The following is a 22,636-nucleotide window of genomic DNA, read 5'->3' on the forward strand; positions in this document are numbered from 1 at the left end:
TGATGAAATAACCTGTTCTTCAACATCAAGAGCGCATTCTGGTCGGTAGAGCCTGCTTTTACTTTCTGCCATGTCTTTCTTCTTTCAGAGTACATCAAGCTAGGATGTTATCTCAGAAGTTGTGTCAGTATATTAATATAAAAACACCCAAAGGAGACAACATGAGAATTGTTTGTGATTGCAGATGCACTTTTGAACTGCACCCCTGTTATTCTCAGTCTGGGATCACAATGAGACCGTCGGGCAACACGACATCTAGCTACTTATGTTTAGCAAATTATTCATAGACTTCTGAATCACAGCCATAAATTCTCATTATAGGACAAGAAAACAGCAAAGTAAAAGAGAGATGAGAAAGAGTCTTGCCTAGCACGTCTCTCTGGGGGTCACAGGGTTCTATGATTCCAATTTTCACCTGTGTGTGGAGCAGAAATAGCACACAAAGTCCTCCCACTCTTCCCTGTGGACTGGGTTTATTACATTAGATGACTTCTTCGGTCTCTGTTCTCTCTACAGCCCCTCCACTCTAACTACTAGCACCTCTGCCTATAACCAGGATCACATTCACCTTGACCTGCCTTTTCTTTCTCTCTCTGAAAGACTCCCATTTGGACCTCAAACAGACGTCTAAGCTCTGGGGTTTAGTATGTCGACAGACTGTTACGCAACACATTCCCTCCATCTTCACACGGTCCATCACTTCACTCAGATTTCTGGAGTCATCAGGAATGATTTGGGCAAAAGCAAAACATCAGACATGAATTAAATATTCAGAACGAAGGCAACCTCGTTGTTGTTACAAAAATATGAATTGACTCTGAACAAAGGATCCTGTATGACAGCCTCTGCAGGGTGATCTCAAACACACCCGTCTGCAGATGTCAGGATTCTCCATGACTGCTGGTGATGAACTAAAAGCGTTCATCGAGCTGCAGTGTAAGTTTATAGGCTGGTTTAGTTTGGACAGGTTTAACCGAGGTCAGAGTCAGAGAGAGAGAGGGGGGGGGGGGGGGGATGGTGCAGTGTGTGTGTGTGTGTGTGTGTGTGTGTGTGTGTGTGTGTGTGTGTGTGTGTGTGTGTGTGTGTGATTGTGTGTGTGTGTGTGTGTGTGTGTGTGAAGCCTCCCAGGACCGGTAGATGTTTCAGGATCGGGGTTATCTCCTCACTCCCTCACACTCTCCCATCACTCCCCGGACAGGGAGCTCTAACAGCGGACTCTCCACCTCTGTCGTATCTCGTGGCGGCGGATCGACACCCCCTCGACCCACCCACCCACCCCTCTGGCATCTGAAGCACCCACAGGAGAGGGATGCGGTCGTGCTTTACTTTCTTTGCCTCCGAGGATATCTCCCACCTTTGTCCATCCCCGGTCCCTGTTGGCGGACAGCGGGCTGTGAGTACGGATGCTGATGCTGTTGTCTCTGCGCGTTTTCTTTCTTCCCCTCTCTTGTTACCGCGCTGATGCTGACATAGATAAGATAACGCAAAGATCTCTGAATGGAAAAAAAGAACAAGCGCAGATCTTCTTACTGAGGTATACTTTTCTTCTTTTCTGGAGATGTTTTATTAATTTTTTTCTAAAAAAAAATGTTTGGTTAGATCCCTCTCACGATGTTCCGCTGTTTCTGGGGCGTTTCTGGAGTGAGCGCAGACACACAAAGGCAGCTGCATGAAGGCAGTGCGCAGAGATGATCGATGCAGTTTCTCCCATCTGAACTCGAACTGTCTCAACGCCCGCTGCGAAGTAAATAGAATAAAACCACAAGTTGTGACGCAGAGGCAGATGTACCACAGGTTGAGTTTCACTGCACTGCACCCAGAAACTTATAAACAAAATATTCCTATCCAATTTATTTCCCTAGGATTAGATGATGAAATATGAAGAAGAAACGCGCACAGAGGACACCATCCACCATCTCCAGTGGTTATGAATTATATATAAGTTCTCTGAGCGCGGCACCCCCCCACCCAGCACCACTGTCACACACTCCACCACCCTTACCCCACCTCACCCTCTCAAGTCTCTGTTGTCACCTTACACTCACAGTCAGCCCTGGCTGGGGATAACATGAACCTGAGGAGGTGAAGTCCTGCTGAGTCCGGTTATTGAGTGCACATCCCCCCTTCTAAGGAGGACGAGGAGGCTCCAGTCTGCCCGAGCTTTTACCAGCAGAGAGATTTGCTTTTTTGGACTGATGGATTGAGTTCTTACAGCCCTGGGATCTAGTGTTGCAAGACAGTTAATCTTTTTGGGGGATTTTTTTTTTATAACTGTGAGACCTTTGAGGTAAAAATATAAGTGAAATGTCACATTTTCTTTGTTAAACTTCAGATTTGACAAATCAACATGATGCAGTGTGATAAAGTCCGCTTCCATGCTGGAATGTTAGCAGGGTCATGCTGAAGATATTGAAGCATTATTGAACTCTATAATTCCTTCTCTGCTGCCGTGTAACCTTGATCTTTATCTCCCAGCAGCAGATGTGTGTCAGTAACTGGTGACGCGGCCACGTCCTGATGCTGAGACGCCTGCATGAGAAGAGGAAACAGATTAGTGACAGATTAAACACATTCACACATATGCATGCACAAACAGAGAAGACAACATTTCCCATCTTTGTCTGCCGTGGATCTAACAGTGAATGAACGTATCTTCATAACTGACTCACTTTCTGGTATTATGGAAGAAGAGGAGGACTTCACAGAGTCTCAATAAATATAACTCACACAACCCCACCTTTTTTTTTCTCTCCTGCCTTGCTATCGGAGGCTTTGGATGATCGATGTGGATTACAGCAAACACCACGGACCACAACTGTCTGCCCGCTGCTGTCCCATGATGCATCTACTCATGTAAGAGCAGGATCAGCCTCACAGAGGGCTGTTTCTATGGATACCCCTGCCCTCGGTTGTATTAACAAGACTCACTGATATTCTGTGTGTGCATGAATAAAGAACATTGGGAAATTAGGCACTCATCACTGCAGCGGGCTGCAGCATTTATTGGAGGTGTAAAAAGTCATCAGGAGGAGAACATTGATATTTTTTTGATATATTAAGGATTCTTTATCAGTGGATTTTTTTCACCAATTTAACATTATGTTAAATTGCTTCCACTTGGCGTTGTTTACTTTGATCCATTCTTAAATAACCTTTCTAACTCAGACAGTCCTGGTCCCAGATACTCCAAGTTTGTCCTGAGGAGTACTTGAACAATAACTGGTATGGTATAGGAAGGAAACTTTTGGCCCAAAGGATATATTTTATAATCTGCTCAACACCCCTTATCATCTCTGACAAACATAAACTTACTGATGCTTTTTTCGGCTCCTACGTTTTCCTACACTGTGATGTGGAATTTGGGTCTTGTCCTCAAGAAAAAAGACATCTATCATGTACTACCTACCAAAGAAAAATCTTCCACCTGCTTAATGATCTGCAATCACCAGCGAGGTGTGACATTATGTGCATAAGACAGCAACAAAGTACATTTAATCAAGCTTGAGGCCCCAAGAATCCTTCCGTCGTCTGTCCTGAACATCTCCACATAGGTTTATCATGGCCGGACAAGACACTCCACTCTTCCTGCGTGGCTTTGACCTGGGTGTTCACTTCGTCGACCATCGACCTCTTGGAACGGGAGTTACAGGCTTGGTCCTCTCGGCTGTGGACCAGCGCACTGGACAGCGTGTGGCAATTAAAAAGCTGGTGATGCGTGATGCAGTGACGGTCAAACATGCTCTACGGGAGGTCAAAATCACCCGGTGGCTGCAGCATGAAAACGTGGTGAAGGTGCATGAGGTTTTGGCACCATGTGGTCACCCATTGCCCAGAGACCCCACTCAGCTGAGTGCCCTCTACATCATCCAGGAGTGCATGGAGACGGATCTGGCTCGGCTGCTGGAACACGGACCATTGCAGACAGGTACAGGAGGCCAAAATCATTTACAAAAACTCAAGCCTTGAACAGAAGCATTTTTTTCTTAAATTTCATTTGAAAAAACATGTTGTGTTTGCTGCAGTACAGTGCTTCATGTTGACTACTCTTTTATTGCTGTGCTGCTGGATTTGTTTATTCCATAATTTATTGGATTTAGTCACAAACCTTACATAACCAAGCAAGTTAGAGTAAAATGACAAAAAGAGGTACATTTAGCTTTTCCTTGAATGTATTCATTGTGTTAGGAACTTGTACAGCGATTGAATTACAAGAGTGAGAACTGAAGCGGTCCGGTGTATCCTGATATCTGCCTTTTGCCCTCGAACAGGACATGCAACTCTGTTGTTCTACCAGCTGCTGAGGGGACTGAAGTTCATCCACTCTGCTAACGTCCTGCACAGAGACCTGAAGCCTGCCAACATATTCATCAACACAGACCAACTGCTGCTTAAGATCGGAGACTTTGGACTGGCCAGGATAGTTGACCCTCACTATTCTCATAAGGTGAGAGAGAGACAAATGTGTGTGTGTGTTCACACAAGCATCGTGGAGCCTCTTCATTCTCCATTTTAAATAGCAATCTGACTTCAAATACACAAACAAGTACAGTACTCTCTTTGCTTATATATATTATAGTGACTTAGATATTGTTGGTATTTTAGTACTCAAAACAGTTTCCAGTAATCACCAACAAACTCAAAATGATTTTTGGGGGCACGTAAATGTAGAGGAGGTGCCAAGTGTCCCTTTGACTAGATGCCAATAAATGCCTGTGATCCACATTCTATATCTCATATTCTAAACAGGTTTTATATTTGCGTAACAAGTCCATAGTCTTGAAAGGAAAATCAATCGTAATAGTTTTGATCTCTCTTGCATGAATTAATCATACGAGTACTACAGTATAAAACAGAGTCAGAAAAATTTAGATGCTATTTTTACTGTTGTTATTGCTCTGATACAGTTTGAGCCATCCTGCTGCTGACGTATGTATCTATAGAAATTACCTTGATAATATACATCGTCTCTTGTTCATTTTATTGAGATAAATCATTTATTTCACAATAATCATATCCCTCTTATAAAGCAATCTGTTTGGCCAAGTGTGTAACTTTTCTGGTATCGGCATGTCTGATTATTTTCAGACTAACCATATGTGAATTTGTAGATCTGCATATTTAATGTTTGGCCGAAACAATGTTGTTAACATGGTATCCCCAAACCTGCTATCAGGTTTTATATTTGTCAAACCATGTGATTAGCCTGTCCAGTGGAGATGAAGACTTCTGAGAGATTAATGTGTCAATTTACTGCTCTTTTGTTCTGGTCTATTCAGCAGGAAGAACCCACAGCAGTGCTGTAACACTAGCAGAGCAGGATATGTGTGTTTGTGTGTTTGTGTGCGGTTATGGAGAAGAGGTCTTGTGAAAGGCAATCTTTGTCAGCCCAGGACACGGGACCCGGGATCAGCTGGGTGCAGACACAGGGGTGCATTTTGAGAAGGGGGTTGAGAGGGAGGAGGAATGAGAAATATCTAGTCATGGAGGACTGAGGGAAGGAGAGGTGCAAAGTGCAAAAGAAGAAAAATAAAGGCTCGAAAATGTAAAATGAGCAAAGAAAGGAGAAGCAAAATAAAAAGTGAAAAATGAAAGCAGTTCTGTGCAGGATGGAGACAAACAAGATTTATTTCTGTCTTAGTCTGTCCTCTGTTCTCTGTGTGTTTGGATATCTTTGCTCTCACACTTTGTGTCTACAGAAGGTGTTTGTGTTGGACCCGAGTGTTAACGTTTGATCTGTGTTGTGAGACAGATGGTTGGACAGGTACATAAATAGATTGATGATAGAAAGATTATCTGCCCTTTTTGACATTTCAGTATCAGCCTTCTCTTTTCAAGACTTGAGCACTTTGATTACACTGATGCATTAATAGTCAACAAGAATACGTACTGGATGCACATTACACTCCAGTGACTGTTGACATGGCTTGTGGTAACTAGAGTATGGCACTCCTCTGGGAAGGATTCTGGGTCCGGTTTTGTTTTTATTATAAAGGCTTGAATATTATATATTCAAACTTTAGGAAAACTATTAACCTGTTCCATGTCAGCAACCATGAATATGTTGATGTAAAGAACTGTACATCTCTTTTTTACCAAATAACCTAAGTGCACTACATTCTGTCATGACCTATGTCACTGACATAAAGTGTAAATGTTGAAATTAAAGCAGAAAACTGAGATTTTAATAATAGCATTAGCAAGAAAAATAATACACTCAAAGTTTGGTGGCCTTATCTGACAGATTCAAACAGGAGTCATTAACTCTGATTTATTTCCCATTTTAACAAAATCATTACAGCGTCTTATTTTTCATCTTACATATTTTGCCATCATCAGATCTCCTTCACTCAACAAGATTATGAAATACATAGTCCTGCTTTTTATTACTAGTTGTTCTAATTATTTAAGTGGTTTGCCCGAAACATTATAAGGTTTTGATTGGTGGCCAAAACCTTTAATCAAAATAGAGAATTGAATTGAATTTAAATTGGATCAAAATGGAAATGATTTTGATTTATTATTTTTGTTTATTATTTTCTTTCATTTTCAACATGAAAATACTTCTATAGGAGCATGATATTACCTTGCATGTAGGACCATGAAACAAGGGTAGTGGTTTTGTTATCTTATGCTCATTCACATCAATTCTGTATGGGTCTTTTTCAGGTCTTTTTTTTATGTCATGTACAAAACATAATATATAGATATGTATGTATTATATACTCTAAAAATACCCCTACTCCTATTCTACACTTTCTATGAGATGCTGGGTTTTTTGGTGTTAAAAAAATGGTTTTATCAAAACACTGCAATTGCAGTGCGTCAAAATGAGGCTGTTTGACAAGCTGTTGAGGTGTGTGCCTCTGAATACAAAGGCAAACATTTGGTCTGGAGGAGAATCAGACTAAAAATTAAGAAGAGAAAGAAAGAAATGTGAGGCTGGGGGAACATTTTTTGTGACCCGGTTTGCAGTCGGCACCAGTAGAAACTTGATGTGTTTGTAAATGCATATGTGTGAGTTTCACCTGCTGAGGCAGTCTAGATGTGACCAGAAATAATCCATGACCTGGATGAAGAAAAGAGAGAAAAAAGATGAAAGGTGAATAAGCAGCAAATGTTGAAAAAGAAAATGGAGGAAGTAGAGAGAATATAGGGGGGGGGGGGTAAATATAAGCCGAGTACAACTGTAGCTGTCAAAGAAAGAAATGGAGGGATGAAACAGGTGACAAAAGAGGTGAAGTAAGCTGGATAGTGACAGACACAGATGGGGTGAAGTGTGAAGAAATGAGGAAAGGCGATGGGAGACATAAGCTGCTAATGGTGACAGACAGAACACTGAGGTGAACTGATATAAATGGAACAGATGCAGAGCAACAAATTTATTTATTTATTTATTTATTTGTTTATTCAGTTTATTTTCTTCTTTCCAGATATGTTATTACAACAGATTTTACTTTCACAAGTGTTGAGACATCAGCAACATCATCCGAAAAGAAAAAAAAAGGGTTGACGGGTAGAAGCCATTGGCTTGTAAGGTTCCCGCCCCCTAGATCAACAACATCTCTCTCTTTGCAGCTCATTGTCAACCAATACATACTTTGCATGTCACAAATCAATTTCAATTATTTTATTCTGGTAGATTGTTGTTTTGATCCGTCATTTAGTCCAATAGTCGTGCGTCTTTGCACACCTCTTTATCAGTTCTTGAGAAGAGTCCAAATTTTGTTAATGTTCATTTTGTTATTCCTTTCAAGGGTTGTTTCTGGTCAAATTTATTACTGATCGCCGTTGGAAAGACTTGCCTTGTGTGGCTGAGTTGATGTTGCTTTCTGTGCCTTCCACACTCCTAATCACTGGCTTCAGCATCACGGTTTCTGGCCTTCACATCCCAACGTTTTCCCCATTTCTCCAGCTTTTGGATGATATCCTCCTTGAGCCGAGCATTGGACTCCTCTTGCCGGTCACTCATGCTGGCTATGGCTTTATTCAGCATGATGGCCACAGCCTCCTTATACACCCTGGCCGTTGCCTCTGTTGCTCGGTCGGTATCCTCTTGTGCTTTGGTCTGTCGTAATCCCATTTTTCTCAGCTTGCGGTGCAGCACGAAAGCACCAAATCCCAGTGCTGTAATCCCGATGGTTATGGTGGTGAAGATGTTCACATCCTCGATGTCCTCCACATCCAGTGGGGCCAGACACATAGTTTTGAAAGTATCCCAGCTGTCCAGCATGTAGCCAGCCAAAAAAGTCCCATCTGGACAATGGTGCTCACCAGTTCCGACAGGTCTGGTGGAAAAAATTCTGTCAATCGCGTTAAGTGACCAGCTCAGCAGATTCATCTTGGTTAGCAGACTTCGTATGATGATATAGAATAGAGTTCTTGACAGCCTGGAAAGCAAAAAATTAGAATAAAGGATAAGAGGGAGTGAGAAAACACTCTTTCAACAACAAATAATTGTGATTTTGAGGTGAAGTTGAATGTCAGATAGGCATTTTTTTTCTGCAGTGTTCAAATCTGTGTAATTAATTTATAGAATAATTCCATCCTGCACTTTTGACATCAGACATCCCCCCTCCCCCTTGAAAGTCACTGAACTGCACAGACAGGGACAGGCATTAAGAAGACAAGGTGACATTATGTATGTCACATCATCATTTGCACTCAGCATCAGTTTCTGCTTTGTCATCTACATTACTGGAACAAGGAGAGGACAATGTAGTGTGACAAGGGAGGGCAGCAAATAGGGTGCAACGAGGGCACAGAAGGCATGGAGACAAAGTGGGCGGACAGTAAAACGGAGAAGACATGGTGATGCATGATGTTGGGAGGGGAGGGGTAGAGTTATGGGAAAGGAACATGAGGGGAGGACGGGTGTCATCCTCGAGTTTGGTTCCCCCAGAGGCCTGGGAGTTTGAGAGTTCTGTGCAGTATGTTAGCTGTTCCAAGAACTGGGATCATCCGGACTGAGGCCTCAGGTGTTGTTCCTGATATCTGTTGGAGTCACTCTCCACATCTGGTTAGTCCAGACTTGGTCCATAGCATTAAAGGTCATGCACAAACCTTTTATTGACAATCTGTTTCCAACTCCATGTTTTCTATATGGAATAAAACCAAGCTAGAACATAAAGACTTATACCAGTTTAAAATGTGAACTTTATTTCTCATGAAATGCCATTGATGACAAAGAAATACAGAGTGTGTGTAATTCTTATCGCAAACACAATTTGTCGTGCAGTGTCTTAATAATATCCTGACGGTCAGTATGTTTTGGCCAGTGAAGAAGCTGCGGTACACAAATAATAGTAAGAACAAACATTTCAAGAGCTAGTAAGTCTGTAAAGGAGTCGTTACAGAGATGGTTTGACACATAGAGGCAACAACAGCAACAGGCAAAATCCTCTTTCTCATTTATCTTAACACACCGGGCTTCTTTTATCTACGCCTGTTTGTACCTCGTGTTCATGGCCTTGTGTTATTCCTGAAGAGCATTCACAGTGAATGTGTCAGTAAAAAGAAGAAGGGACCCTTCCTAATGAGAGATCATACCCTATATTCCACAGTAGAGCATCAAAGGCATGATGTAACTCGGTAACATTTCAGGTAATAGATTCACCAGCCAGGTCCAATCCTCATTCAGATGAATAAAATGATGAAATTGTTTGTGGCTGCTTCCCCTCAAAAATTTGTACACCTCATACACATGCACACATTCTCACAAGTAGGCTACTGAATGACCATAATAAACTAATGTGTTTCATGCTCATCGCTAATATACTTACAGTATGTTATACAGATGCTCTTTAAACTGACCTATTTCTCTGTCTTTTTCCCATTTCTCCCTTACTCCCCCCCTCGCTCACCTCTCCAGGGCTATCTGTCTGAGGGTCTAGTAACTAAATGGTATTGTTCCCCCCGTCTGCTCCTGTTTCCCAATAATTATACCAAGGCCATAGATATGTGGGCCGCCGGCTGCATTCTGGCTGAGATGCTCACTGGACGCATGCTGTTTGCAGGTACCTCCACTGTTTTTCATACTGTTACCCCCAAAACACTGTCATTATAACCACCACTTCCTGAAGAAATTATCAGCATTTTTGACCAAAAATTTTAATATAAAATTTAGTGCCATTGGTATGAAGTGCAAACATGACTCAAAGTGCTACTACCACGGGGACCACATTAACCTTGATCTTTCACATATGTTCCAGCTGTTCTTTCAACCCTTGATACTTCTCAATCTTTTCGTGTTCCTTCTTCCTGATGTTGGCGTCAGCTGGAATCACCACATCTATCACCACTGCTCTCTTCTGCTCTTTGTCCACCACCACTATGTCCGGTTTGTTAGCCAGTAGCTGTTTGTCGGTCTGGAAGCTGAAGTCCCACAGGATCTTAGCCTTGTCGTTCTCAACCACCTTCGGTGGTATGTCCCATTGGGATTTGGGTACTTCTAGTCCATAATGGGTACAGATGTTCCTGTACACTATCACAGCTACTTGGTTGTGCCTCTCCATGTATGCTGAGCCAGCGAGCATCTTACAACCTGCTACCACATGCTGGACTGACTCTGGGGCTTCTTTACGTAGCCTGCACCTGTCAAATCTACTGTTGTAGATAATGGCTTTAATGCACTTTCAAAACACATAATAACTCATTAACTCTGAGATGTTTAAGATCACTGTAATTCATTTTACAGAAAAAATAGCATTTAATTGGGATGAGTCTTGGAAAATAAACTTTGATTTCAAGTGATTTAACTATAAAACCCTTCATAATAAATTTCTAAAAATATACTTTAGAGGCTGTATGGACATACAGTTTTAACAAATTGATATAATAGTTTTTATTGCAGTGTGTTGCTGTGTTACGGTAGTGACACATTTCATGTGTGGGAAAACATTTCAAAAACAGGCAATGCATTAATATTTGAAATTTGACCGCGCCTTTTCTAGATTTGTACTGTAGAAACATGGCAAAATCTATCTACAGTATAGACAAGGTTTTTGGTAAAAAAACCAACTTTTAAAAATGTGTCTCCAACTTTGAATTATGCACGAATTCAGTAGAATGGCCAATTTATGAAATGTTATAAAAAAGAAGGGCCAAAGACTTCATCACAAGGTGATATTATGTGAGAGATTAAGACATTAAGGAGTTTTTCTTTCCACAATGTCCTTCGCCAAATATACTTTATTCTCTTGCTGCAGGCTACTTCTTTGCCTGACCAGAATAACAATGATGATAGAAAAATTCTGGCTGTCTGAAGCAGATGTAGCTCCTCCTGACAGGCTGATTTGACCTCCATCAGCCCTCTACACCACAGAAGAGATGGCGCCATAAACACGATGATGTCTTCCGTTCCAATGGCGTTATTTCATCATTAAAATATACATTGGAATTGACCAATTCACTTTAAGTGTATGTTTTTGGAGGTGGGAGGAAACCAAAGAACCTGGACAAAACCCACGACCCTCTGCGCCACCCTGGCGTTATTTCTAGCTAGACTTTCACACATGAACTGATGGAGACTCTTGCCTTGAATTATTTGAATTAACTATAGTTTACATAGCACAGCACATTATATTAACCAAAGAGGAGGCAAATGATGCTGGTAGTCACAGCCACTGCTTGCTTATTTCAGAGGGCTGTTATGTGCTGATATAACACCACCTACTGGCAGTCCAGCAGCTTGACCATGACTTTTAAACCACAAGTCTGAACTATCCCATTCATGGAAAAATGCTGCCACACTGCTCTGAATTGAGCGGACAGGTTCAAGCTCCACACACCCATTGGCTTTACAGCAGTTTTTTCTCTGTCAGCTGTCAAAAACAAAAGGTGGAGTCGAGCTCAATGGCATTTAAAATTTTTTTATTTAAATGTACTGTATTACTTTACTTTTTTAAATCACTTGACCGCTCAAATCTCCAGGTACTTCTTGCTAGACTCTCACTGGACTCCTTCTTACATTTACGTATATAACTTCCTCTTTCTCCTGTCTGCTTGTTCATGATTGCTCGGTATTCTCCCCCAGGGGTTCATGAGCTGGAGCAGATGCAGCTGATTCTTGATACTGTGCCAGTGCTGAGAGAGGAGGACAGACAGGATCTAAAACAGGTGATCCCTCAGTGAATGTCACATGTCTACAAAGTGACTGTTGAAATAACAAACAAGGTGCTGTCATTCTTTGTAGCTTTATAATAGACCAAGCTTGTTCCACTGCAGACAAGGTTAAATATCCACAGAATTCTTTCCAACAAGCATCCCTTTTGAATTTTGTTTTCAAGTAGAAACTGTTTTATGGTTGCAATTAGATAAGGGATGCACCTTGAATTAAAAAATTATGATATATTTCAATGGTATATATACAGCATTCCACTGTCCAATGCCATCTTTTCCCAGGTGATGCCTTCATACGTCAGTCCTGAATGGGGAGTAAAGAAGCCCTTTTCAGAATTGCTGCCTGAAGTGGAAGCTCAGGGTGAGTGGCCGAAAGAAGAATTGGCACAAATATAAGTAAAATGTGAGCAGGTAGAATGACACGGGGTGATGAGATACCAAGAGAAAGGAGATGAATGAGACATTGGTACCCTTTATGGCTCACACTTTATTTCTCTTCTTCGCCCCTCTCCAATTCCTTCACCTCCTCCCCAGCTGTGGACTTCCTTGAGCGCATCTTGACCTTTAACCCCATGGACCGGTTGACAGCTGAAGCAGCACTGTCTCATCCTTTCCTCCAGCAGTACTCATGTCCAGAGGATGAGCCCATCTCGTGCCATCCCTTCCGCATTGAGGATGAACTGGAGGACAGCCTGATCACTGAGCACAGCCTCAATACCAGTCAGGCCTCCAGCATCCACTGGGAGAGGTGTGCTGATTCTTTTTAACACACGGTTGTGGTAGTTAAGGTCTTTTGTCTCATTTATTTGTTGTATTGATTTTGTCACATGTTTTAGACTTGTGTCAATTTGCCATTATTCCTGTAGTTTACCTCTATCTACCTGTTCATCTGTCTGTCTTCCATACAGTATCAGTAGAGTATATACAGTATTTATCTACATTGGAGTTATATTTGATGCTGTGAATAATGTGTTTTATAGAATAAGTTTAAGAACCCAAAATAATTTAACCTCTAGACTAATTTAAATTATTTTGAAAATAGCTTCACCCGGTTTTTGTTTTGGCAAATAATCAGTCCCATGAGTACTAGCTTGGGACTTTAATTTGTATGTGATATATTTTATTTATTCATCTATTTGCTTGTTTGTTTAATTTTTGTGGTTTAACCTAACAAATAATAATGTCATTTTGCGCAGTAATTTAGACATGAAACCCAAATGAAAATATATGTTGACACAGCTTAATTACATGCAGATATGTACAATTCCAACTTTTAACAAGCATACACGATTTAGTAGAGTAATAATAATACCAATGGTTATTTTCCACCTTCCTGTAGGTACAGGAACAGCTTATCGAGAGACATATCCTGCCACCAGTCAGAAGGCAGTTGTCAATGCATGCCTCCTGGCCACAATACATCTTACCTGGGAGACACAGAGGATGAGGAGGTGCAGAGAGACCCTCGGGCCACCTCCACCTCATTGCTAGAAGAGGCTCAGGTTATTGTTACTGTTATTATACAGAATAGCATTCTTACAACAAATTAAAATGGTATACCTTCCTCTATCTTCATTTGCTTTCACTGTCTTTAGTATTTATTGTTATTTGTGGTTTCAACATAAAATTGCTGTCACAATTTAACAGGATAATTATTGACAAATTTGAATGTGTCAAAGCAGTTCAATGCATAGAATCCATGTATCACCCCATCCCTACCTAAATAGTATTTCGCATCTGTCTATAGGTCGACCCACGGAAATACTCCCACAGCAGCTCAGCTGAACGCTTCTTGGAAAACTCCCACTCCTCTCTGGAGCGGGCCTGTGGTTTGGGGCATGGGGAGCTGGACTGCGGTCGCTCCTGTGACTACAAAGTGGGCTCCCCTTCCTACCTTGATAAGATTGCCTGGAGGGAGGGCAAGCCTCAACACTACTCAGAACCCAAGCTCATCCTGGATCTTTCTCATTGGAAGCGTAACACTAACCTCCTCCCTGTGCCTGATGAGCCCATTGGTTGCACTGTAGAGGACCTGCAGGAGATGAAGGAGGAGAAAGCCGACAAAGAGGAGACTGGGGATTTATTTCAGGAGATCTCCCGTTGGGTTGAGAGCACTCATTCTCGTCTACACTCTCCCAGTCTCAGTCAGTCATTAGAACCTCGCTCACCTTCGTGCTTCATCTTCTCTCCTCATCTCCCCCTTTCGCCAACTGACCTCCCAACTCCAGACTTCCACTACACGGAGGTCGTACAGCAACCATCAGTTGAATATGATGAAGACAGACTGAGCCCACTTCCACCCGTAACATCTTCCTCCAGTTCACTTCCTTCACTTTTCCCATCCTCTCCCCTGTCTCCACTTCCTTCTCAGTCGCCTCAAACAGTGTCCCCACCCACATCGCCACTTTTTTGTCCAAGAGAATCTCAACCCCTGTCATCCAGTTCTTCCATTTCTCAACCAATAAATGAAAACTCAATAGAGTCACTTCCGGTCAAACAAAAAGAGAAACTCTTCGACCTGGATGTGTTCATAACCAGAGCACTGAAACTGTGCAGGCAAAACAAAGAGAAATGTGATGGGAAAAAAGGCAAAGAGGGAGGATGGAAGGAAGAAAGCAAAGAGACGAATATTAACTTGAAGCTCCCCAGGCTTCCAGAGCACAGGACTCCACCACCACAGGCTCCCAATTCATAATGATGAATTTCCCATTCGGGTCCACCACACAGCATCAGAAACAGCAACCCTTTCAAATGATCAGAGTACATCCCATTAGGATTGGTGTCCTTGGTTGAATTATGCTGCCTGAGTATTACATTTATAAATCAGACCTTGGAGTCATTTTGTTTTGGTTAATATTGCAATGACACATTCCACGCGATGACTGAAATATCTGACTGATGATATCAAGTATTTGCTCAATGCTAATTTATTCAAAACTAATCTGCTGCTTAATGAACAGTACTTGTCTTAACTTTGACTTAATAGCAATTTTTTTTTCCTTGACGCAAACCTGCTGACGATAGTTACCCAGTCCACTGTGTGCCGACACCATTAAGCAGCTGGGAGGGATCATTTCTACTTGTTTGGTTTAAGTTTTTTAAGCCTTAACTTTGAATTTCTTTACAAGATCCTTCATCAGTCAGTTGGTCTGATTATTTTTCAGAAATGTCAAACAGTCTTCCAAAGGTGACTTTCATCCAAATTTTACAAAATAAAATTTGTAGACAAATGAATTATGTTACATCTGGAACATAAGGATTTTAAGTGTTGCTGTTCTAATACTGTAACTGCTATGTGCCTCGTTAGCGTATATAAAAATTTACATCTACATCTACTTTACTTTGATTATATGTTTAATACTACTGTTAGTCATACTCTCGTGTCTGAACAATTCTTCTATTTTGTTAAATGTTAGAGTAAAATTGTGTGTTTCTTTTGATTGGTTTAGAATTTAGAGCCTGGATAGCTCAGTCGGCAGAGCATCAGACTTTTAATCTGAGGGTCCAGGGTTCAAGTCCCTGTTCAGGTGGTAAAATTTTGAATAATTTCCCTTTTAGATTATTAAAGTATTCTTCATTCATTCATTCATTCATTCATTTTACTTTGTGGCAATAATTTAGGACTATGTATTCAGAAAACTTGTCTGTAGGTCAATCATAAATATTTTCTTTTTCTGTTTGCCTGAAGAACCTACGGTCATTGTCCACCTCACACTTACCAACACAAGATATCACCCACTTTGTAACAAACAAATGATATCTGTCACCATTTGTCTAATTTAATGATTCAAAATAACGGTCACCTACAGGTCAGAGAATGTACTGTAGCTCTTCAAAAACTTGATACAAAATAATTTGCTATCAGGGGTCCTCAATGCTGCCCAGTATCTATTTATTACCATATTAGACAGAAGGCCATCAGAACTTTATCTGAGGTTATCAATAAAAAATAAATAAAAAAGATCTGATTAAAGTTAGCAGATAAAGACTGCTGGCTTGTCTCATACACTTTCAATCAAGTGACATTCACTTCGCTTGTCAAACTAAAACAGTGAACACTTACAGTGAAATGACAGTATAATGATTCTGTTGAGTGCCAAAAATAGGTATTCTGTCACCAAAAAAAAAAAGACTTCCACTATTCCATGCTTCATATTTTGTCACCACACAGCAAGGCGGTTCAGGTTCGAGTCCTGCTCTGCCTGTAGGTGTGATTATGTGTGTGCGTGTTTGTCCGTGACTACTTGTGGCCCCCGCAGTGCACTGGCGTTGTGCCCAAAGTGTCCCCCAGCTCACGCCCCATGGCTGGGATAGGCTCCAAAGCCCCGCAATCTGAGACAGTGAATGAAGCGGGTATAGAAAATGAATGAATGAATGAATGAATGAATGAATGAATGAATGAATGTTCTTCTCAGCTATTGTACCTGGTAAAGACGCAAAAGTGGCCTGCATGAAAACACTGCCAGCGCAGCTGCAAATCCTCAGAAAAAGACATATTTTCATCATTTCTGTGACCTTTCAGTCCAAAGTCTGAGCATTGTGACTAACGTCTAGTTAGTTAGAAACAATTTCTTACCCTCCTACACAAAAACGGTAAAGCATTCTGCTTCCTTAATGCTGTCAGCATTGCCATGGCATAACAAGTTGTGAGGAATGACTTCCTAACTATGGATTGAGCCATACACAAAGCTTACTATAAATACAACCTTTAATAGCAAAGCTAGCTTCATTCATTATTCACGCTAAACACACAGTAGAAGCACATTTAGAGTCATTAGCACATTAAGAAATACAGGTTTTTGAGCAACAATAACATCTCAACCACTCATTCTTAATGTACCTGAAGTTAATCACCGTACCTGAACTGAGCTGCTGAAGTGATGGACAGTAAAGCTCAAACTGCTTTCTGGAGCCATTTATCCGTTCCTGGAACCAGAAGTTGTGGTGCAGTCAACCTTTATCAAAAGAAGCCTAGTTTTAACCTATTTAAAGGTTTGATGGTTACATTTAGCAGGAAATATATGCCAGCAATAACATCACTGTCTAATACTGTATTATAAACATACCATAACAAGTGGTTACTGAGCCAACATTCATTTTCTTGTGTGAAACAGTGTATGAAATGTGCCTCGACATCTCAATGCTTCCAGCTTACTGAATGTAACAAATCTTTCCTTAGTGCATGGCTTTCACAGCTTCAAATAACTTCACCGTTGTTGTTGGTTTTTTTATTGGTGTCACTTTGTTGAACGGTAATATTTTTATGGCCCCTTGTTCCTTTTGTACTCAAGCCTCAAGGAAGCTTCAGCTTTCAATTTGAGAGCAGCTGCAAGATTTATAACTGCTTAATATTGACTGATTGTACTCTTTTTGCAGTCTATGTTTTTGCTGAAATTGTAAAACAATTAAATATACAGTATATTTATACAGTGTGTATATATATATATATATAAGTGTATAGACTGTTGGACTTCATGTTTTCTGTTTTTTTGGCGTGATATCAAAGGAAGAACTTCTGGAATTAGGTATGGTCAGCTTTTTGTTAATGCAGGCAGGTTTGTTTTAGACCCAACTTAGATTACATCATTCTGTTGTTGGGCATGTATACATTTACATTCAGTGGAAAGGCAAACACTCAAAACAACAGAAGACACACACACCAAGCAAAAAAATCAGATGAAAACAGATAATCACTCTTTCAGCACTGACCTAAAAAAGTGAGGAAAACAACCCTGAAAGAGAAAATTTTAACATTAATAGAACTAAAAGCACTAATAGAACGAAAACCTTCATCAACAGCATTCACACTAAAATTGACCAATCAGAGTACTGTTCACAGAAACAAAGATTTGTAACAATTGCTCATGTACAAGTCATGAAGACAGATTAAGTAATACAGTTTAATTCATTGACCCTGCAGAAACCTATTCTTTGCATTGGTTTTATTAATTATCAGGAAAAATATGATTTTCCATAATGATTGAATCTATTGTCTGTCTTCTTGCTTTTGACATACATAGCATTCAATGACTTTCATTGAATTTGCAGTGACCCAGTACACGGTACACAGTTTAGGATCTGCATTTTGACCCAGTTTCTTATACATTTCTTATAGTGTGGAACATTATCCTTGTCCTTGCCTGGGCCTTTTTTTTAAATTTGCCAATCGTTTTTTTCTTGATAGTGGTAAAATATTTTTATTACCCTATCTCACTGCTGAGGAAAGTTGAAAATGTAATATACAGTGTGCCCCTTGCGCATTCGCACATCAAAGCGCGCGACTTCACCTTATCGTGGATTTTTGGTTGACAGTCATGTGATACTGTACGCGCATTCTATTGGTTGACGGCATCCGGAACTGCTTTAAACAGTCTATTAGAGTGTGGGAAAAGGTAATACAGATAGAAGGTGGTTCAATATCAGTATGGGGAGGGTCATAAACGTTTAAATTACCGTAAAAAAATAAGATAAATAGTTTGTCTCCCTATCGCGGGATTCATTAATCGCATGTGGTTCCTGGAACGCATTAACGAAGGCGCACTGTAGTTTGCATCTGAATAAAATCCACTTCAAAAGTTTTTCCTGAGGTCAAAGTCTATTTCACCCAAAGCCATGTTTTCCAGATATGTTTCAGACAAATAAACCATAGGGGGTTTACTGCTAGGGGGTTTACTGCAGGGTTTGCTGATATGTAGGGCAATACACAAACCCTCAAGAGTCAACATGAAAAATTTTTCAACAGGGATGAAAGAGAAAGGCGGACAGAGACGAAGATAAGGAGACAAAAGCAAGTCACCCAAAAGCTAAGACGAGGAACTATGAAGAAGCGTCTGTAGCACTGGACTTCTCTGTGACTACAGGCCAGTGTTTACTGTGTCTAATAACGCTGTTAGCGGACAGCATGAAGCCAAATAAATTAAGGCACCACTTAAAGACATTACACCGCAATCATGCTGATAAGCTGCTGGAGTTTTTACAGCGAAAACGTGCCAAATATTGCCAACAATCATCCCACCTTCTGAACGCTACTTCAGGAAACCAGCGAGCGGTTAGCATCATATAAGGTAGAGAACAAAGTTGCTCAGTGCATAAACCCCCACCATATCAGGAGCTGAGAGTTTAGTATCATTCTCCAAACCTGACTTTGAACAGCTGTGCACGGCCTAGATGAACTCATTGTAGCCATTAATCCTGACTTCCTCATTTTGATAAAAAAGAAAGAAAAAAATAAGAACAAATTGTTTCACACTTGTTTGTTGTGTAGGTTAAAGTGTTTTATATATTGTCCTCCTCAGTTAATGTTGCTGAACTGAATTTGAATTTATTATTTATTGATTTTATTTAATTTTATTTTTCAGTATCAAATGGTCCAATAAGTTGGTCAAAACTGTTTAGAGTTTGCACAAGGTTTTGTTTTTTTTTTTAATTTCAAGCAAATTGATGCACTTAAAATCTTTTCTGTTATAGACTAAAAAAATAATGTCAATGAAAGTATTCTTTGTTATAAATTGAACTATATTTCTTTCCCCCCCCCCCTTTTTTTCTTTTCTTTAATGTTAATAAGGATACAATGTTATGCAGAGGTGTACTTATAACAATTTCATAGACAAATGATATTGTTTAGTTGCAGCGGAAAGTGTGTGTGTGTGGGGGGGGTTGTTTTCTTCTTGCCAGGGGGGCATACCAGAAAATAATTGAGAAGCACTGGGTTAGACAAACACAGTGACAGTCTCTTTAACAGGAAGGCCTGGGAAACACAACAAAATGAGGATGAACAGTGTGAAGTTCCATTGATCTGAGTGTACCAAAGGTCACTGAAACCCTTTACTTCTTGCAACAAAAGTAAAGATAAAGGGTTTAAGTCTGTTACTTTGCTACCTGTGGTGACATTTTAGCTCTACAGTAACTGAAATCTTGAAACCATATTTTGAATACACTTGAAGAAATAGCAGAAATATAACAGAGCCAACCAATCCTCTGACATGCCTTCTACTGAGGAAACGCTTCTCTCGTAAGGGCTACTTGAGCAATATTTTTTACAGTGGAGGGAGGGAACACTGGGCTGGGTCTGAAGATGTGAAAGCAAAAGTAAAAAAGCCAGGAATAAGTGCTGACACACACTTGAACACACAATTTGGTAGGATTTTAGTTTGATCTCTTGTCTGTTCACACCAAAGATGCTACACAATCTGAAGGCCCGGCAGCAACAGACCGGAGGGTTCAGCTTCCAGAACAGCCACAGGTAACAATCAGTGCTCCAGAGAAGATATTCAAGAAGCGATACAAACAGCTTGTTTCCTCTGATCTTCCTCTCTTGTCAAGGAACAGTAATCATCTCCTTGTGTCTTCTTCATATCTCTACAGCTTTCTTGTCATGTTGAAGTCTGTAGTAACACCATCAACTACCCTAGAGAAAGACTGTGGGATGATGTTAGATTATTACATCCTGCTTCAAAGCGGTGATGTATTGTGATTGTCAGTGTTCGTCCGTTTGTTTGTCCGTTCGTTCGTATGTCCACCAAATATCTTTGCAACCGTTGCAGATAGAAAGATGAAACAAATGAGATGATGACCCTGACCTTGAGAAAAGTAGGTCACGGTCAAATTTCAACTTTTGTACACTCAGGAAACGGATAACTAGAATGATGAGGAAGAAGGCCAGTGTGAGTAAGACCACTGATCAAAGCTAGTGCTTTGATCATTGACGGTAGGTCAGAGCACCAGCTTTGATCTTTGACCTATGCAAGTAGGTCAGGGTAAAATTTTGAATTCAGGGTGGTCGCGGGATGTTGCACCCTGTGACTGTACTGGTTCTAGTTTAAAATTCTGAGGCCGTGTCCATACGGGCAGCTGGACTTTCAACACACTGTCTGTGAAGGCCGTTGATCTGACATACAGTACATGATCTACTGAATGCAAGACAAGTACAGACATGTCAACTTTTGACGCTAATTAAATGGCATGAAATCTGAATGCTAGTTGACATGCGTGACTCAACGTGTTTTTGTCTCATTCTTCGCAAAACATGAATTAAAGCAATTCAACCAGGATCTTTGTTACTGAAACATATGTTAAAGATCATTTTTATAGAAACACAGTTTCAGTTGATCTCCTAACATGTGTGACTGTTCAGTGTATTAGCTTACATGCAGGAAATCTACTAAGCAGCAGCATAGGCACTGAGACACACTCATCCCATACTGACTGCCTCTGCTCAGAACCTCAGGTATTGTTCCTGCAATGTGTTTCTGCAGGTATATAAATGTTAATGATGTGAACATTTAAAACCAGTTACTGTAATTTGTTTGTGGTCTCGTATGAGTTGTATTTCAATGTGGATCAGAGAGCGGTTACCTTTTTGCCATTTTTGTGCATTCATCTCCACTGCAGCATCGAGGAGCGACACTTGGTAACAAATAATGAACTCAAACACAATCCAGGTCTCCAGTCCTCTCTAGATCACGATCTGCCTTTCTAGATTCATCAGGCTGCAATGGTGGTTGGCAATATAGCTGGAATAATTAGCCCACTCTCCTGCTCTCTGTGCTAACCACGATCACACCACCACTGACTGAAGCCTTTCTTTTTTCACAAGTAGCCCTGTGTTTCCCTGTGGTAATCTACTACTTTGAAATTTATAGACAGAATCCAGAATACTAACCAGAGACATGCATTGTGTTGAAGACAGGGGTTTTGTGGTGAAATTACAGTATGTTAAAGAGGACACTCCTACGTGTCTGCTAATTTATCCATTTCATCACCCTTCATCATCTCCAGGAATGCAGTGTTGGAGTCCAGTTTGTCAGATGGCTACAAAGCACCCAGTACCAGAAAGACAGGAACCACCATTGCTGGAATGGTTTACAAGGTGAGGATGTATCTTATGAACGTCTTGGCTATCTAGCTTTCTGGTTGGCACATACACAGCTGGTGCTAATGCTGAACCAATTGACGCACACACAAAAAAATCCTGTATTAATATAATTGTATGCTTTTTTGAAGATACAAGTCAACCTCAGAGCCAGACTACAAGACCTTCATAATGAGTGAAAACACCATAATGAAAGAACTAGTATAGCTGGCTAGTAGCCTGCTATTAAAATGATGATGCTACATTATATTTGCTAAATAACATTTAGCTTCTTTTTTTTCACAATTATCTGAAGTCTCATTTTGGTGCTATTTAAGACAGTCAGATAATTTTATAGGGCTGGTAGCTACATCTCAGCTCTAACTACAGTACATCTTCAGGGTCATAGTGAACCATTGGTAGAAAGGGTAACTCACTGTAAATTTAAATATCCATATATCCAATTTAAATATCCATTCTTGTGGTAATACTTCTCTGTGGACACCATCACCAGTCAGGAAGTAAATTGTGGACATTATCCAAATGTAGATAGAGTTTTGTGTCCTTGTCCATCAGGAAGGTGTGGTCCTGGGAGCGGACACAAGAGCGACAGACGACATGGTGGTAGCTGACAAGAACTGTGTGAAGATTCACTGCATCGCTCCTCAG

General features: G+C 40.6%; 2 protein-coding genes and 1 non-coding gene across 4 annotated transcripts in view; all 3 read left to right on the forward strand.

The window, feature by feature from the left end:
* Positions 1–3,166: 3,166 nt before the first annotated feature.
* Positions 3,167–15,663, forward strand: mapk4 (mitogen-activated protein kinase 4). Its single transcript, XM_068311277.1, has 8 exons — positions 3,167–3,925; positions 4,269–4,444; positions 9,869–10,013; positions 12,032–12,114; positions 12,400–12,478; positions 12,652–12,865; positions 13,457–13,619; positions 13,865–15,663. The coding sequence occupies exons 1-8, from the start codon at positions 3,559–3,561 to the stop codon at positions 14,810–14,812; spliced, it is 2,175 nt and encodes a 724-aa protein (XP_068167378.1). The 5' UTR covers positions 3,167–3,558; the 3' UTR covers positions 14,813–15,663.
* trnak-uuu (transfer RNA lysine (anticodon UUU)) lies at positions 15,575–15,647 on the forward strand. Its single transcript has one exon. It is a non-coding gene; the product is annotated as a tRNA-Lys (tRNA).
* A 4,526-nt stretch (positions 15,664–20,189) lies between the features above and the next one.
* Positions 20,190–22,636, forward strand: part of psmb10 (proteasome 20S subunit beta 10) — a 10,785-nt gene continuing 8,338 nt past the window's right edge. The window contains exons 1-3 of one of the 2 annotated variants that reach the window (XM_068311278.1): positions 20,190–20,359; positions 21,895–21,985; positions 22,544–22,636. The exon at positions 22,544–22,636 is cut by the window's right edge and continues 5 nt beyond it. In XM_068311278.1, the coding sequence (XP_068167379.1) occupies positions 20,295–20,359; positions 21,895–21,985; positions 22,544–22,636 (249 nt within the window). In that variant the 5' untranslated portion in view covers positions 20,190–20,294. Of the gene's footprint in view, positions 20,360–20,455; positions 21,344–21,894; positions 21,986–22,543 lie in introns of those variants that run through there. The other variant, XM_068311279.1, reaches the window with a different exon arrangement.

Source organism: Antennarius striatus, chromosome 3, assembly GCF_040054535.1.
Source record: "Antennarius striatus isolate MH-2024 chromosome 3, ASM4005453v1, whole genome shotgun sequence".
NCBI lineage: Eukaryota > Metazoa > Chordata > Actinopteri > Lophiiformes > Antennariidae > Antennarius > Antennarius striatus.